The sequence below is a fragment of the Vespula pensylvanica genome, chromosome 22 (assembly GCF_014466175.1).
Source record: "Vespula pensylvanica isolate Volc-1 chromosome 22, ASM1446617v1, whole genome shotgun sequence".
NCBI lineage: Eukaryota > Metazoa > Arthropoda > Insecta > Hymenoptera > Vespidae > Vespula > Vespula pensylvanica.
The window spans coordinates 2,194,648-2,212,804 of record NC_057706.1 but is presented as its reverse complement, the minus strand read 5'-3'; the positions used below and the strand labels follow the sequence as shown (position 1 = coordinate 2,212,804).

The following is an 18,157-nucleotide window of genomic DNA, read 5'->3' as shown; positions in this document are numbered from 1 at the left end:
CAGCATACGCGATGTCTTTCTAACTAAATTTACTGATTGTACTCGCTCAAAATCGATGAACATGAACGTCGAAATAGCTGTATATTTCTAATAAACTCGATTGACAATTGCGATGCAAACGACTTGCTACTTGTCAATGGAGTGAGAGAGAGAGCGAGAGAGAGAGAGAAAGAGAGAGAGAAAAGAGAGGAAAGAAGAAAGAAAAAAAGAAAGAAAGAAAGCAAGCAAGCGAAGGAAAGAAAGAAAAAGAAAGAAAGAAAGAGAAAGAAAGAAAAAAAGAAATTTATACAACTTTGCATGTGAGATCTTTTTAAAAAAATTTTAGTTTGTAGTACCGAATCAGAAAATAAAATATATGATTTTCTTTTCAAATGGCTCGGAGGTGTCTCTGCGGCTCGGCCACGTCATTCGATTATTATTATTATTATCATTTTATATATATATATACATATATATATATACACACACATAACATATATACATATCTTGCTAAACGTTTTTTCTAAACCATTTATATATCCAAGTGAATTAAAAAAAAAAATCGGCGTTAAAGTAATCCTACGTTCATATTAGCCAACAGAAGATCCAACGATAATCGTCCTTGGAAGAGTGTCCTTAAAATAATTCAAATGTATACGTCACTTATACATTTTATCGATACGAGTAAAAACACACCACGAGCGAGGTCTATATTGCGTCCCTAAAATATCATTCCTCGCCTTATTTGTTCGTTAGTTGTTTGTTTAAAAGAAGAAAAGAAAAGAAAAGAAAAGAAAAGAAAAATAACCCGTGTGTTGAGTCCTTGTAGCGTATCAAATATGTTTGATTTTGTGTAACAATTTATAAGTAGTCACTCGTGATTGGAATTTTAATAATCTTGCAGCGATTGTATCGAGAGAGTGAGAGTGAGAGAGAGAGAGAGAGAGAGAGAGATAAACAAAGCGAGAGAGAGAGAGAGAGAGAATATAAAATCAATGCTGGATTTGGAAATGTGTGAGAGTGTGCGCGCGTGAATGCGGTGCTAAGTGGAGAAAAAAAAATTCAACGTGCGGTTACGTTCATTTATATTTGCGAATCGAAGACTTTCCGATTGTTGTGTATAATGCGAGACACGTGTGATACAATAGATATATAGATTCTTTAACAAATTCCTCCCCACATCGCCGACATCACGTAATTTAAATAATTTCGTTCGAGCATCTAAAATTGATAGACGACGCTTCCATTTGTTGTAGCGCGCTTTTTTCCTTTCTTTATTTTCTTTTCTATTCTTTTCTTTTCTTTTTTTTTTTATTTTTTTATTTTATTATTTTTTTTTTTTTTTTTTTTTTTTACTTTTACCCATTCGATCTATTAAATCATCTTTCTCCTGTTCCTTCTTCTCTCCAGCCGTGTTCGCTCGAAGCTTGTTCCTTCGTTTTTCTTCTTTTCTTTTCATTCTTCTCCTTTTTCTTTTTTACCTACTTTTTTCTTTTTTCTTTTTTCTTTTTTCTTTTTTTTTTTTTTCCTTTTTTTTCTTACTTCGAGTAACGTAACCGCGCGTTTCATCATACAAAAAAAAAATGCATAAAAATAAAAAAAAAAAAAAACAAAAATAATAAAAAAAGCTGAGTAGACAGAGGAAACAAAAAAAAAAAGATAGAGGAGAGTGAGAGAGAGAGAGAGAGAGAGAGAGAGAGAGAGAGAGAGAGGATGAAGCTGAACCTCGAGCTTGCAAAAATGACGTAAATTAAAAAACGAAACAAAGCAAAGCAAAACAAAAGGAAAAAAACAAGTTAAGCTGAACAAGTAAAATCGTTCTAATTGATTGCGAAAAAGAACAATGCATGTGTTAATAGTGAACGTCGAAGTTAATATAAAAAAAATAAAAAAAGAAGAAAAAAATTTATGAGAAAAGAGAAAGAGAAAAAGGAAGATGGAAATACAGAAAGAAAGAAAAACACACAAACAATTGATGCATAATACAATATGTATGGATAATATAAAAGATAATGATCTATCTTGTTCCGACGAGTGAAAGACATTTTATAATGTGCAATCATGTTTAGGCAGGTCGCGTCATCGAAATCTGAAAAATATGCGCGCTAGATAGAAATATATATATATGTATGTATGTATATATATATATGTATATATATATATATATATATATATATATCAACTTTTCTGTGTGCTAGCCGGGCAAGATTTAAAATCGATAATGGCAAAGAGCGTACATTTAAAAACAGTATTTGTTTGTTTGTATCGCAGGCGTATTGAATACATCTAGAAACGCGAGAACCGACACGATCGCGAGAAATTCGCTTTTCCAACTTATCAAGAGCTATGAATAAAAAAGAAAAAAAAAAAAAAAGAGTAAAAAAAACAAAGAACAAAGCAAAAGGAAAAGAAAAAAACAACAAATTTTGTGGCGAAGAGATGATAAAATGCGAGTTTTTTGGGATCGAGTATAACGCTCGATTCCACTTTTCTATTCTGAAACGAATGATCTTTGTACACCCGACGTAAAAATCTTTGTCGTGTTTTCAAGAACAAAACCACAGCATATTAAATAAAATAAATAAATAAAGAAAGAAAGAAAGAAAGAAAGAAATGAATGAATGAATGAGTAAATAAAGAAATAAAAAGAAAGAAAAAAAAAACAACAACAACAACAACAACAAAAAAAAGAAAAGAAAAGAAAAGGGGTATCACGACGTGACTGGTCAATTAGTTCAAGTTCAGTTTTTTCGCAAGATAAATGAGAAAAAGGAAAAACTAAAAAAAAATAAAATAAATAAAATAAAATAAAATAAAATAAAATAAAACAAAAACAAAAGAAATATACTGATATGATATGATGTGTATGAAAATGCGTCGCGCAGGATGGTGAATGGTGGGTGGTGGTGAGTCGCGAAATGTGAGTAAAAAAGAAAAAAGAAAAAAAAAAAAGGAATTCGTGATACCGGTTTGAAGAAGAAAAGGAGGCGTTCATTTTTTGAATAAAATGTCGTTATCTAAAGATTTTCGACGGGTGCGAGAGGTGGGCGTCGCTTTAACACGTCTCCTGAAACGTCCGTCGACTGCCCCAATGAATTTTGTACCGAAACGCGAAACTCTAAATACTAATTTCATATACGGAATTTAATTTTTTCACGGAACATGTGCATTATAAAAAATAAATCTACCAAAAAAATCGTAAAATTACCAATCGTAAAAAAAGAATGTAATGGACTCTCTCTTCATTTTTTTTTTTTTTTAATACCGTTCAATTTTTCGTCCGTTTCCTCCCCTTTCCCTTCATTCCTTCTCATCCCTTTTCCATCGCCCCCTCCCATAGGATCTGTGTCGATGATCGGTCACTATTTACGATGAATTCATATTTAGAATCCTGGAAACGACAGATGGTATCTCTACACGTATTTTTATTTCTACTATCTGTGCGTTTCATTTTTTATCCCTTTCAAAAACGACTCTAGCGTTTTCGGTTTGGTCGGTACTTCGTTTCGATTTTGCCTGTATTTATTTTTTTTCAAATTAAAACGTTTCTTGTTTTTTTGTTTGTTTGTTTGTTTGTTTGTTTGCTTGTTCGTTCGTATTTTTTTTCTTTCTTTTTTCTTTTTTCTTTTTTTTTTTTTACGATAGAAAATCAATTGTCGTTGATGGCTTTTATTCTTTTTTTTTTTTGTTTTCTTTCCTTTTCCGTTTTTGTTTTTCCTGTCTCTCTCTCTCTCTCTCTCTTTTTTTTTTTCTTTTATTTTTATTTTTTGAGTTTTATTTATTCATGAGATATTTTTTTTCAATAAATCTCGAAGCTAGAGTCATTGACGCGCATATTAATTTCATAACTTTCATTTCCAGCGTATTTCCATCGATTATTAAATATCTTTAATTATGGATATTCGTTCGACGGTGTATTGATTAAAGCGGCATAAAGTGAAATTATTTTCTCGTACGAACGTTATGAAGTAAATTTTATTTTTATATAAACTTTTATATATACATATATATATATATATATATATATATATATAAAGAGAAAAAAAAAGAAACTTTTCTTTCATCGTACTTTATTATTTATATACTATGTAGTTTGACACAAACCGAATACCGGTATTATTATTTCTATGGAGAAATATACATACATATATATACATATACATATACATATATATATATATATGTATATGTATATGTATATTTATAGGATCCTAAGGCATGCACTTAATCTGTCGATATTTGTCTATCATACTTAGTGCGAGTGGAAAGTGCCTAAAACTTTGTACATAATATACATATGTACGAAACCATTGTCTATTATTATCCATTGTTTTATCTTTAACATGAATTTATGATAATTATTGCAAAATTTATGATAATATTCATTCATTTTATGTTCACCATCGTTGCACTTTCTAACTAGTTGAAAAGTTTTCATATCAAACATGAGTTTTCCCATGTATATACGTATATACGTATATACATATATACATACAAAATACATTTAAGCTACCCTCCAGGTGTTTCCAGAGTCAGACATACAAGCACCCAATGCAATTTCCGCTAAGTGCGTGTCTCTGTGAGGTGGTACAGCGATCTCATGAAACTTCTTTATGGCTGTGACCAGTAATTCTATAGCTTTTTCAGGCTTTTCTTCCTCCATCTTATCCAATCCTTGAACATAGAGTACCTCGCACTCGAGCAAAGAATTAAGTCTTTCGACGAGGTTGATTTTTTTCTGACAACCAATACACTTTATCGTTTTATCGGTAATTTCTTGTCGTCGATGTAATCTCGTACATCCTTCGGTAGGACATCTGTAATATAATAAAAATATTATTACGTTTATAATATTATTAACGATTTGATTATTTCCAAAGAAGTATTTCTTGATTTTTCTTAATAATTTTTGTCTAAACTCCTAAACTTTTTCCTGAGAGAGAAAGAGAATAAAAATCTCTAGAGATTTTTTACGTCGACGTTTTTAGTACAAAGGTATATAAAATGAAATAATATGTGAAAAGATATAACGAGATACTATCTTATGGTTCACGAAGCATACATTTCAACAACAGTAAAGGTAAGAACATCTCTTTGGATCTTGAAAGATACTGAAATCTTACAATGTAGAAAAAAGGTGAAAGGAAACCGAAGTAATAAAAGGTATCTTTTAAAAAAGGATACCATTTGTAAGTACTTCTTCAGACATTTTACTTCAAAATAGTTGACAGCATTATATCGTTTGTTCTTTGTACTATTTTATCCTATATATAACCCATTATACCAAACCTAAAAATATAAATCTGAAGAATCTTCGTTTTAAAACGTTACAGTTTCTTTCATAATAATAATAATGACTCCGATAATGATTTATTTTTATTAACGAAAAATTTTGTTCGTTTAGGTAGCCTTAATTCGATCGATTTTTACTTTAAATAATTAACTTAATTTGCATTACCTTAATTTAGCCAAATCGTTGCTCATGTTTTCGAAAAGCGGCCAATCTTCCTTGCATGCTTTGCAAGTGCATTTGAACCAGTATCTACCGGAAAGCGTTTTTTGACGTTCCTCGAGATTTCTTTTTGTAAATATAGGACCATAATTTTCAGCTACGACGTCGCCCGGTTTCATGGTTCTAGTCGCTCTTATCACGATGTTCCTTCCAACGAAATATCTATTTTGTAATTAATACTCGTCATTTATATTATCCAAGAGAACTAGATATTAGTTCGATTAACAATGACTTTTTATTTTTTCTTCGTTACATTACCTCGTTACAGCGGGGTAGCAATCGTGATTGAAACGAGCTACCGTAGGATATATTGCCACTCCTAAATAAATCGGTTTGCTACCACGGAAACGGTGATTCGCATTTACACGAGTCTCGAAGAATTCGTGAGCATTGAACTGAAGTAATTGGAGATTCTTTAAGAGTAAAGAACCCACGATAATTTCCGTCGCGTTAGGAATTTCTGTGAAAATTTTTGTTATAAAATAAGTGGGACGTTTATCGTTGGAACGTGAAATTCTTTTCACGAAGATTAATAAAGTTCTCGAAACGAGAAGAGAGTTTTCCTCCTCGTGAACATTTTTATTGATTTTACTTTTAATTCATTCGTAATTATTAATTGGAATTAAAATAATTACCGTCATCACGTGAGGTATCCTCGAAGAAATGGACCCTTTGCAAACATTTCAATAAAAATGCCGCCATAAGCGATCTCTCGAGGAAATCAGCCGGTGATCTTTTAGTATTATGATTCGTTAATTCGTAAGCTCGGACATCGATCGTATTTTGATCGTTCGTAGATCTCATTGATTTATTCTCACTCGAATCGATATTTTCGTCGTTTCTATTAAGAGACGAATCTTTTAACTTTTTCTTACGTAATCTTCTCTTAGCCGATTTACTTAATTTCGATTCTGTTTCTATATTCGTTGTATCGTTAGTTTTATCCTCCTCTTTAATTGCTTTGTTCTCTATTAAGTCGTAAATTTTCAAACATCTGTTTAATCCTTCTTGTGTAATCATTCTATAAGCGACCATACTCAATATACTCATACCGGAACCTATGAAACATTCATAATCGTTACGATTTTTATTTATAAAGAAGAAAAAGAAGATTATATTTAAAAAATCATGCAATATAATGGCTAGCATTTATTCGATAAATATTTTCAAACATTTTTAATAGGTATCTTAAATAAATGATCAGTTTACAATAAAATATTGATACGTAATATGACTGATCAATATTATAACGATTAATGGAAAAAAATGCCAATATTTTTTATTAAAATATTTGCAAATATAATCATATGTATTTTATTTATATAGATCTTCGGTGTTTATAATCAATTCAGGCGTTTCATTAATTCCTTGTAATTATTTATTTACGATATTACGTAATTATATCATATTTTATTACAGATACTTATCGAGACATTCGTATTTCAAATTTTATTTCAATTTACTCTATTAAATATTTAACGTTTAATTAATACAAATATCGATCGAATAAATATGACTGCAATAATATAATAATAATAATAATAATAATAATAATAACATTAATAATAATATTAACAAAGAGTAGTATTACTTTAATATTTCTAACAAGAAACGATCGATGGTCGATCGAAAGGATAAGTTTCGCTTTGAAATCTGACCATTATACATGACATATTGCGCAAAGAAAATCCTACATGGCTTACCTATCAATAACGCCAGAATCTTGCATTCATATTTATGATATGTCGAGATCGCGACGTCCCTGCATTTCCTTCCACAAAAGGCTACAGTACTACATTCGGGGCAACCAATCGGGGCTCTCAATCTGAAAATTTGAAATTCTCATACGGAAAGTGGATATATCTTTACGATCCATACGCAAATATCTACGAGATAATCGTTTTTTTTTCTTTCTCTCTCTTTTTTTTTTAATTTCTTTTTCTTATACGTCATGAAAAATATCGTAAAACTCTACGAGCAAGTAAAACTTTTTCAAGCATTGCCGAGATACAACGAACGAACGAACGAACAAAAATCAAAAAAGAAATTAAATCAGATCAATTCGTTTTTGTAAAAAAAAAAAAAAAAAAAGAAAAAAAAACAAAAAGAGAGAGAGAGAGAAAAATAGAGAAAGAAAAAAAGAGGAATAGAAATCGTTCCAAAAGTTGTTGGATTTCGGTGATCGAGTAAATTTTTAATCAACGATCAACCACAAAATAGTTTTCGTCGAAGTTTTCGAAGCTTTTTACATTTTCAATGATTAAATTCATCTGCATTAACCACCTGTACGATTACTATTGAAATAGATGCTTCGTTTACCTCGAAAAGCAATGTTGACAATGAGTACCATAAAACTCTGGTAAAAGACAAGCAGCCAATGGTTCTTCAACGACCAAACAATCTCCAGGATAAATATCCTTGGTGGCAACGGCCTCCTTTCCAGCGAACTTTGTTTCACGGATTTCAAGTAACGCCGACGCACTTGGCAGCTTTGAATTAATGCCACCGCTTAGCAATGGTAGATCACCTGCGAATGATAAACAGTTCTATTACTTTCTTTACTTCCGTAATTTGTTAGGAGAAACTCTCGCGTGGCTTATTTATATACGATAAATTCGTCGAATAAATCATGAAAGTCAAAACGAAAGGATCGTTTTCTGATTCGTTCGTTAACATTGAAATATCTTAAAAATAAGGAATATTACGAACGATAAAAAGCGATGATTCGTTTCGTTCGTTATTTCGCGATAACGAATAAATACCCTTACGTACGTCTTCGAATAATCGAGCACTCTCGTTAAACGCATACTCGAATCTACATTAATTTCCCTCCTTTTTTGTTTTTATCAAGTTTTAGTTACTAAACGCTCGTAAAGGGGGCACTGCTTAAAGGTTCTCTTTCAACGGACTTCAGTTCGATTAAATTCCGTTTAGTACGTAACACAACACAACGCGTAGCGCGCGTCACGTATTTACTCACATACATATACATGCTCGTGATTTAACGTTTTAACGAGTTACCCTAATGTACCGTTCATAATGACGTGCGTTAACGTGTTAATAACGAAATTTGTTTCGGAAGTAACCTATTTCAAATGTGAACGTTAACATCTTAAAGTTGTATAGAATCATCGTAAGGTTATTCGTCGTTAGAATTTTCTCGATAATCTTAATGGGCTCGTGAAAATGCATATCGAGTAGTGGCAAAGCGCGCCATGGTTCGTTGCATTGGTGGCGCCATCTTAATAACGAATATTACTCTCGTATTACGGAAGTACACGATGTCTAAACTAACTAAGTAAGTATTTCACCGATCAACCAACGGTCGCGTTTGAAAAGGCGGTTAAGATGGAAATTCTAAACAGTCCTCGTGCGTTAGCGTTGGCGTCGTTAACGATGTAAATGACGGATATGAAATCCGTTAATCGTCGGATATTTTTGGTGACGAATTTCTACGGTGTTAAGTGTTATTAATAATAATTGATCGTGTCACGCATCGAACGAATTATATTTCACGTCGTACGAAAAAATATTCGTTTGGTTATCCCGTTTCTCTACATATTTATACACACACAGACACACACATGTATACATACGTATACACACATCAGATATACACATATATTTACACATATACACACACGTATATACGTAAGATAGTCAGACAAACAGCAGACATACATACGCGTATACACGTATCGTATATATACATCGTACACAACACACACACACACACACACACACACAGAGATACAATACGTCCATCTTAACGATCGTGACGTTGCGATTGTAACTTTCGCGAATTCGAATGAAATGTTTTCTCATATTAGATTCGGCCGCGTCTCGTTTTAACTTATATACATACGTAACGTCATTAAACGTTATTCGTCGTGTAGAAATATTAATACGTTCGTCGTCGTATTATATATACATACATAAATACATATATATATATATATATATATATATATATATATATATATATGTATACATATAACGGATGATTTCGGTCGCGTGACCATCAATGCAAACTTCGATGTGATAATCGTGGTCGAGTGTTACGATCGATAGCGAAACTCGCGAGTGTCTTTCCTCTGGAGTCTATCGTGAAGTTTTTCACATAACGAAAGAAAGAGAGAGATAGAAAGATAAAGAAAGAAAGAAGAAAGAAGAAAGAAAGAAACGAGAGATAATTACGAATACGTGAATACGAGAAGATATTAAGAGGATTATAGGATCGTCTCGAAGAAACAATTTTCCTTTACATGATCCGATTATTACACGTGTTACTATTATCGTTCAACGAGAGAAGCTGCTTCGTCAATGACAACATGAGTTACAAAAGGTTAGGTTCAGTTTTACCCTTATTATCATTTCTAATATGTATATCTAAATTTCGAATGGCATGGATGAGTCATTAATAATTGAACGGGTTGGTTATCATATAGGTGAAGAATGTCGTAGGTTAAGTTTTATAAAATTTATAGGTATAATGTAAATAGAATGAAATCGATTTATTCTCATTTTAGTAACGAAACAACTACTCGCGTGGTAGCTTAACATCGCGTCGTGGCTTCCATTTTGAATAATAAATAACAATGCAGTAATAATCATTGCTTCTTTGATTATTATATCGTTCGATGGAATATTTTTTCTTTTCTTATTCTTCTTTTTCCTTTTCTTTTTCTTTCTTTCTTTTTTTTTTTTTTCATGCAAGTTTTATGTAACGCAATAACCTCTTTCTTTTGGACGCTCATTCAATTATTTTATGTTTATCGCTTTTATTACGAGTATTTTAATTTAGTAATAATAATTTAATTTGTACGTATATTTAACGTGTATATATATATATATGTTATTATTTTATATATTTATATATATATATATATTAATATTAATTAATTAATAATATATAATAATATAAATAATAATATAATTAATTAATAATAATTGATAATATTATATATGATATATATTATATTAGTATTAATTAATACTATATATAATTATATTTTTATATATACGTACTATACTATACTATACTATACTATACTATTATCTATGAGAAATTTTTACGAAAAAAAGACAATTTTAGAGATACTAAAAGAATTCTCTATCTTTTCTCCACAATATTGCTTCGTACCTTTCTTTATATTCTGCATAATGTTTGCATGTATGTGTGCTCGTGCATACATATATACATCATGGTAATATCGACAAGATCAAATCTTGGACTTTCAGATCGGATTCGCCAATCGTTCTTTTTGCCCTTTTCACAAAGAACGGGGACAATATTCTATTGTTGGCTCAACAAATCTCCTCGTTTTTCGTCTATTGCTCTTACTTTAACAGTAAGACGATTCGACTTTGGCTTTATAGATTTGAAAAAAGCGGAATAGAAAAAAAAAAGGAAATCTTAAAAACCTGTTCTCATAAACTCTCTTTTTATTTTCTCAGAAAAAAAAAAAAATACCTATGTATCTTCTCTGATATCGAAAAATCGGCGTATTTTGAGATTTTTTTTTTTTTTGTGGAAATAGAAGTAAAATATATTGAAAAATTTAATAATTACACATTTGTCGATGTTACACGATTTTTTTTTTTTATTTTTATAAAAAAAGTTTTGTTCTCCTAATCAACTTGTTTCTATATTGATTGTATAATTCGTGTGAATTTATTTATAAAAATTCAGAATCCATTGGTATCGTCTTAATTTTTTTTTTTAGAAACAAGATTATCAAGTTTTTATTACTGTCTTGTGTATTATTTGTTGCAGCTATTTGCATAAATATTTAAAATCGTGAAGGATGAGGAAATTAAAAAAAAAAAAAAAGAACAAAATAAATATATTATATGCATTCCTATGAAGTCTCAATTTTTCATCGATGAGTTTTTGAGTTTTAAACTTATCGGAAAAATGTTAAAAATTATTATAAAAAAAAAAAAAAAAAAAAAAAAAAAAAAAAAAAAAAAAAAAAAAAAAAAAAAAAAAAAAAAAAAAAAAAAAATGAAAAGAATAGAAATAAGTCGACTAGTTCGTTAGCTGAAGCATTGTTTTATAAGAACAGTATTGGAATTTTAATAATCTTGTTTTTATATAAAAAAAAAAAAAAAAAAAAAAATTAGAATTTCCGTAGAGAATATAAAATCCCTCTCGAATCAAAATCGAATGAAAAAATCATTTTTACAGAAATAAATCTTCCACAATACCGTGATATTGTTAATATTTTAATTTTATTTATTTCCATTTTGCAAAAAAAAAGAAAAAAATCTTCAAAATACTTAAATTTTTCGTAAATGATTTTCTTTCATTAGGAAGAGAACATGTTAATTTGTATTTATTTTAACTAAATATAGATATATTTTTTGTTTATCTCTCATTCTAGAAGCTTTTTCAAACTACTTTCGTATTCGAGATACTTACTTAAAGCTTTGCCGTATGGTCTAAGAGGATTATATAGTTACACGAAATCGCGTGAAAACTCTAACGCGATCGTGCGTTTATGTTGTTGCCTCTTAATACACTGCAGCGTCTCGAGTTAACTATTTTTTTTTCTTTTTTCTTTTTTTTTTTCTTTTTTTTTTCTCTCTCTCCTTCCTCGCAAGAAATTAGAATTCCATCGTGATAATAATAACTAGCAACAAGTTATCTTTTCCCCTTGAGATAAAGTAAACAATAAAAAAAGAAAAAGAAAATTAATTAAAAAAAAAAAAAAAATAAAAATAAAAATAAATAAATAAATAAATAAATAAATAAAGGGAAGAATTTAAAAACTACAGGATCGTATGATGTGATAGTAATAAAGTAAATTAAACAATTTTCAAAATGTATATCGATTAAACTATGTGAAGCGTAATAATGAGATTTGTATGACAATCGACGAAAAAAGAAATAACAATTAAAGGAATAAATAATTTTAATCAATTGAAAGAATAATATCGTTTGACACGATAATCGAAAATAAATTTGTTATCGCGTATGAAATTTTCTTCGTTGATTCATTTTTAAATTTATTATTTGTTTTTTACTATATTAATTTATTACTTATATAATTTATTATATACAATTTTTATTTCGTGTAATCCATTATTCATATTATATTTTTTATTACAAATTTTTTTCATTCCACTTTAATTCAATACTATCACGATTATATAGTTTTTCATTCTTCTTTAATTAAGTTTTTATATTTAAAAAAAAAAAAAAAAAAAAAAAACGTACATTTAGATCAATATAATGTATAGAAAATTTGAAAAATAATGTAATATCGATATCACTAAAAAATTTATAAGATACAACAATGAGAAATTAAAATCGAAAGGATAAACGGGATGAGAGAAGAAAAGTAAAAATCTGTTTTAAAAGATCGATTCTATCGGCGAAGACAAATCGGAGAATCTCTCAATTTAATTCAGTCCAATTTCGAGGGTTACGAGAGAGTTCTCCTAGATAGATAGATAGATAGATAGATAGATAGATAGATAGATAGATAAATAAAGTTTCTTCCATGAATGATCACACCTGGTACAACTGAATTTCGTTCTCGGTTTGGCCAAGCGTTAATGGATTCTCTATCCGAGTTCTCGCTTTTCGAGAAAGAAAAAACTAAAAAACTAAAAACTACAAAGTTAAAAAAAAAAGAAAAAAAAAAGAAAAAGAACGAAAACAAAGAAAAAGAGAAAAAGAAAATAAAAGAAAGATCATTCGTCTCACGTTGATATCACGTACGAATTATAATTACAATGATCCTTTATTAACTTTATATATATTATATTTATAATCATAATTTTCATTTTTCTTATCATTATCCTTTCGAATAAATTTTATGAAGAATATCGTAGGATATATGTATTTATTTTAATGTCGTTAAATTCGTGCCCGGATCGATCGAAATTTCGTCTTTTATGTGAGAAATAAAGATGAACTCTTTCTCTTTCTCTTTTATATAGTCTTTTACTCTCTTTTTCAGAGAATTACGAAAGAGGGTAGAAAATAACTCGTGTATGAGTATGGCAATTTACCGTAGACGCGTCTTTTTATTTAATCCATCGAGACGAAAACAGATTTTCATCCCTTTGGTAACTACCGTTCCGAGATAACCCTCTTACATCGGTGAAAACGTGTTTTCGATTCGGCGAATGTAACGGTACAGAGAAATGATTTATCAAAGTTTCGGTTAGAATCAATGTTATTTAAATACTCCGTACTTACGTAATAGTAATAGTAATAGTAATAGTTATATACACATGTGATGGAAACATTTTAATGCTAACACACACACATACATTTATAAGCAATACTATATATATATATATATATATATATATATATATATATATAAAACTCTTTGTGATAATTTTTCTTAAATTTTGTTTTGAAAGATTTTAATTTAATACTAAAATCCACATTAATTAAATTATTATTTTTATTATTATTATTATTATTATTTTATTATTACTTATTAATATTATTATTATATATTTTTTATTAATTAATTAAATTTCAATATAATAATAAAATTCAAATATAAAAAGTATGTACTGTACATAATTATATATATATATATATATATATATTTAATTATTATTATATATGTGTGTATGTGTGTATAAAAGAGTAAAAAAAAAAAAAAGGGGGGGGGAAATAAAGAATTATAAACGAATTATAATAATAAACAATACGAAAGTTATAATCAACTGTGATAAATGAATTATTTCATAAATGCGTTTTCAATTCAAAAACACTTTGCCATATGTGGAATTCGAAATTGTTAGTTTTATTACGGTACGTGAGTTAGTATTACGGATTATGTTTTCCATACAACGGACATTATTCGATATTCGGTATATAGCGGTTTACGTATATCGCTATTACGATCTATATGCTAGATATTCCCGTCAACAGAAGGTTTGGGAAAACAGAATGTTCAATGTTTGGTATTAAGGATTAGTTAGCGTAAATAAACATTCTGTAAATTTCCTGCGGTTAATCACTTACTTGTGTTTTATTTGCAAAAATTGATTTTCGAAAGAAAGGAAAAGAATAGAGAGATCAAAAGGGAAGAAGAAGAAGAAGAAGAAAAAAAGAAATAGAAAATATGAAATGAACGAGTTATTATATAATATATGAAAAACTTTGATGAAAGAGAGAGAGAGAGAGAGACAGATGACGTTGAACGAATTTCTTGAAAGAAAATAAAAAAAAAACGAAAAAGAGAGAAAGAGGAATGAAAGAGAGAAAATGAAAGAGAATAAATGCAAGTGGAATTAAACAATCCGTTTAAACGTTCTTTGTAATTTAACGTAGGTAATAACGAAAAGTGATCGGCCAGTTCAGGTTCCTAGTAGCTTTTTCTATATCAGCTAATCCGGACAAAAGTTTTCAGATACTTTTCTTCTCTACGGGTTTTTCTCTTTTCGTTTCCTTTTTCTTTTTCTTTTTCTTTTTTTTTTTTTTTCTTTCTTTTTTCTTCCTTTTTCTCTGCCCTCTTCTTGCCTGATCTCCTTTCTAAGCGAATTCAATCCTCTGTAAATGTTCCAACTGAGAAACGAGATAACGTTCAAGTCAACGTAAAACTTATATATATATATATATATATATATATATATATGTTTTTTTATATATTTTTTTATTTGATATATATAACTAAGTAATATATATATATAATAAAATAAAATATATACATGTATGTAAAAACTTATATATATATATAAAAAAAATAAAATAAAATATATATATGTATATAAAAACATATATATATATATATGTATACATATAAATAATTAAATACTAAATAATAACTATGTATTTGATTTACAATACGTAAACATAATACTTACGTATTCCTCGAAAGAAACTTGATTGAAAAACGTTCGAAACTAAAACGTCGTGTATTCGTTTCTTGATTTCTTTTTTATTTGTTGTTTTTTTTTTTTTTCGTTTTCTTCTATGGAAATTCTTTTTTCTTTCTTTTTTTTTTTTTTTTCGACACGATTTTCCACCGATACGATTCTCACGAACGAAAACAGGTTCTCCCTGACTGTAACTTTGCTATATCTTTGATCCGATCGAACGTCAGATGTGACGTCGGCAGAGAGAACGAAACATTGTCGGAATATTATTCCCGGATATCCACGTGCTCGCTCACAAATGCATGGAATTGCTCAACAGGCACTCAACTGCACGCCTCGTTTGCACGGGAAATCCGATATTTTCCAAGCGCAGTATTTGCCACTGAAATGATGGCCAAGCGAACGAATGAGCAAGCAAGCAAGCAAGCAAGCAAGCAAGCAAGCATCGAGTACCGACTCGATCAGTTTCTATACGCATAGCTAATCGACTATTAAGTACGAAAGAAAAACGTTCAAAGAATTAGATTTTATTCTATTTATCTATCTATTTATCTCTCTCTCTCTCTCTCTCTCTTTCTCTCTCTCTCTCTCTTTGTTTTTCTTTTTGTATTACTGTCTCTTTTCATCTTAATTTTTTTCCCTTTTTATTTTCTCACCAGAATAACATAAAATTTATTTTTCAACAATTATTATTACAATGTTGATATTATTTTGTCAATCGTTCTTAACGAAACTGAAATAATAACGAAATCGATAAATATAGGAATCGATATATATATATATATATTATTGAAAATCGAAAATATATAGGTTCAGATAGAACGAAGTAAACGTTAGAAGAGATTGGTCTTCTTTTTTATTTGGCTATTTATTTTTCTTTCTATCTTCTATTCCATCTTCATTCCTTTTTCATGGTAAATTAAAGTCAGTATTTTTTTGGATATCTATATTTTGCCAATCGTTGTTAATGAAATCGAAATAATATCGAGATTGGAATAGTATCGGTATCTAAACATATATTGGTTTAAATAGAACGAAACGAAATGTTATAGAAGAGATAGACTATTCTATTTATCTATCTATTTATCTCTCTCTTTCTCTTTCTCTCTCGTTTTATTTTTTCTTGTCTATCTTCATCTCTTTCATACATTAACTTAAAATCGATATTTTTTGGATATTGATATTTTGCCAAGCGTTATTATCGAAAGCGATATATTATCGAAAATCGAAAATATTATATTTCGAGTTTTTCGTTTTCAGATACGATTGTACAATACTAATATACGTTCTTCTTTCTTAATAATTTCAAACAATAAGAAAATATATTATTTTTAACAAAATAATAGTATATGAATCTACATTTTCGTTTTAGTTAACTAACGTATTATTAATAGTATATACCGTTAAAGATATTAAAAAAATAAATTACATCTTCGTCATATTTTAAAGATGAGAACAATCTTTAGACATCAATTTAATCGATGATATTATTAAAGTAATTTCAACTGCATACATAGCCAATAAAATTCTTAACAAATTTTTTCATCTTATATCGCTCTTTGTACCTTGTCGTACATACACCTAGCGAAGTATAGTTCGATAAAATCTACGACAATTAAAACTATAATTATGAATCCGATTTGTCTTTCGAATATTATAATTACAAGCTTATCAACACTTTCTTTTCACTTTCGTTCTTTCTTTTTTTTTTTTTATCGATATTTTGTTTCTTATAATTTACATAAAATCTACAATTGATAATATAATCGCGATTGTCTTCGTCCATCGAATACCATATAGTTGTAAGCGAATCGATACGTTTTTCTCACACTTTTTCCCTTCATCATTTTTTTTCTTTCTCGAATAAAATTTTTACGCAAAATGTACGACAATCGAGAGTATAGTTACAAATCCGATTGTTCTTATCCTTCGAATATTATAGTTGTAAGCGAATCGATAGGTTTCTTTTTCTTTTTTTCTTTTTGTGTTTTTGTTTTCTATCGAAGCGTGCAAAGAAAAAAAATGTTTCTGGATGAGATATCTTTCCCTATTTCCTCCTATTCACCCCTTCTCACCCCCTACTAGAGAAACGAAGCGACAGAACACATCGATTACTATCCATCCACTTCTCTACTGATTTCTCGCACCTACAACACGCGAATCACAATGCTTTGCGGGAATAAAGGAAGCACAGTACAATGGCATGAAAATCCTCTCTCTCTCTCTCTCTCTCTCTCTTTTTTCTCTCTCTCTCTCAATCGTAGTACATACATTTCGCGTTTTCTCGTATTCACGTCGAGGGACATCTTTCAAATCGATGATCTCTTTTCAAAAAGATTACTATATTCCGATTCGTTCGAAAAAAATTTGTTTGCTTCCTTATTTGTTTATTTGTTTGTTTTTTATTCTTTTTTCTTTCTCTTATTTTTTTTTTCTTTTGCTCTATCTCTTTTCTTTCCTATTTCCTTTTTACCACTCCATCCACTCTCTTTCTCTGTATTTTTTTTTTTAATTAATTAATCGATCAATTAATTTCTTTTTTTAATCATTTTTAATCGTTTCGATTGTTATTATGTTTCATTACTTTTGTTATTTATTTATTATTTGTTATCTATTATTATTTCTCCCTTTTTCTTTCCCTCTTCTTCATTTTCTTTTTCCTTCTTCCCTCGTTCTTTTTTCTCTTTTTTACTTTCTTTTTCGTTCGTTCGTTTCTTTCTTTTTATTTCTTTTTTTTTTTCCTTTTCCTTTCGGTCTCTCGTTCCTTATCGATATTACTACTGAATCGTCGTCATCGTCGTCGTCTTCGGTCAA

The 18,157-nt window shown here is 29.1% G+C and overlaps 2 protein-coding genes across 5 annotated transcripts in view; one reads left to right on the top strand and one right to left on the bottom strand.

The window, feature by feature from the left end:
• LOC122636537 (SET and MYND domain-containing protein 4) overlaps positions 1–18,157 on the bottom strand; it is a 65,028-nt gene that overhangs the window by 22,075 nt on the left and 24,796 nt on the right. The window contains exons 4-9 of one of the 2 annotated variants that reach the window (XM_043827868.1): positions 7,811–8,018; positions 7,195–7,316; positions 6,127–6,549; positions 5,750–5,951; positions 5,438–5,653; positions 4,467–4,796 (exon numbers count right to left, since the gene is read on the bottom strand). In XM_043827868.1, the coding sequence (XP_043683803.1) occupies positions 4,484–4,796; positions 5,438–5,653; positions 5,750–5,951; positions 6,127–6,549; positions 7,195–7,316; positions 7,811–8,018 (1,484 nt within the window). In that variant the 3' untranslated portion in view covers positions 4,467–4,483. Of the gene's footprint in view, positions 1–4,034; positions 4,797–5,437; positions 5,654–5,749; positions 5,952–6,126; positions 6,550–7,194; positions 7,317–7,810; positions 8,019–18,157 lie in introns of those variants that run through there. The other variant, XM_043827869.1, reaches the window with a different exon arrangement.
• Positions 8,758–18,157, top strand: part of LOC122636535 (growth factor receptor-bound protein 14-like) — a 426,705-nt gene continuing 417,305 nt past the window's right edge. For 2 of the 3 annotated variants that reach the window (XM_043827858.1, XM_043827854.1), the window contains exon 1: positions 8,758–8,789. In XM_043827858.1, coding sequence (XP_043683793.1) covers positions 8,773–8,789 — 17 coding nt within the window. In that variant the 5' untranslated portion in view covers positions 8,758–8,772. Of the gene's footprint in view, positions 8,790–9,520; positions 9,837–18,157 lie in introns of those variants that run through there. The other variant, XM_043827857.1, reaches the window with a different exon arrangement.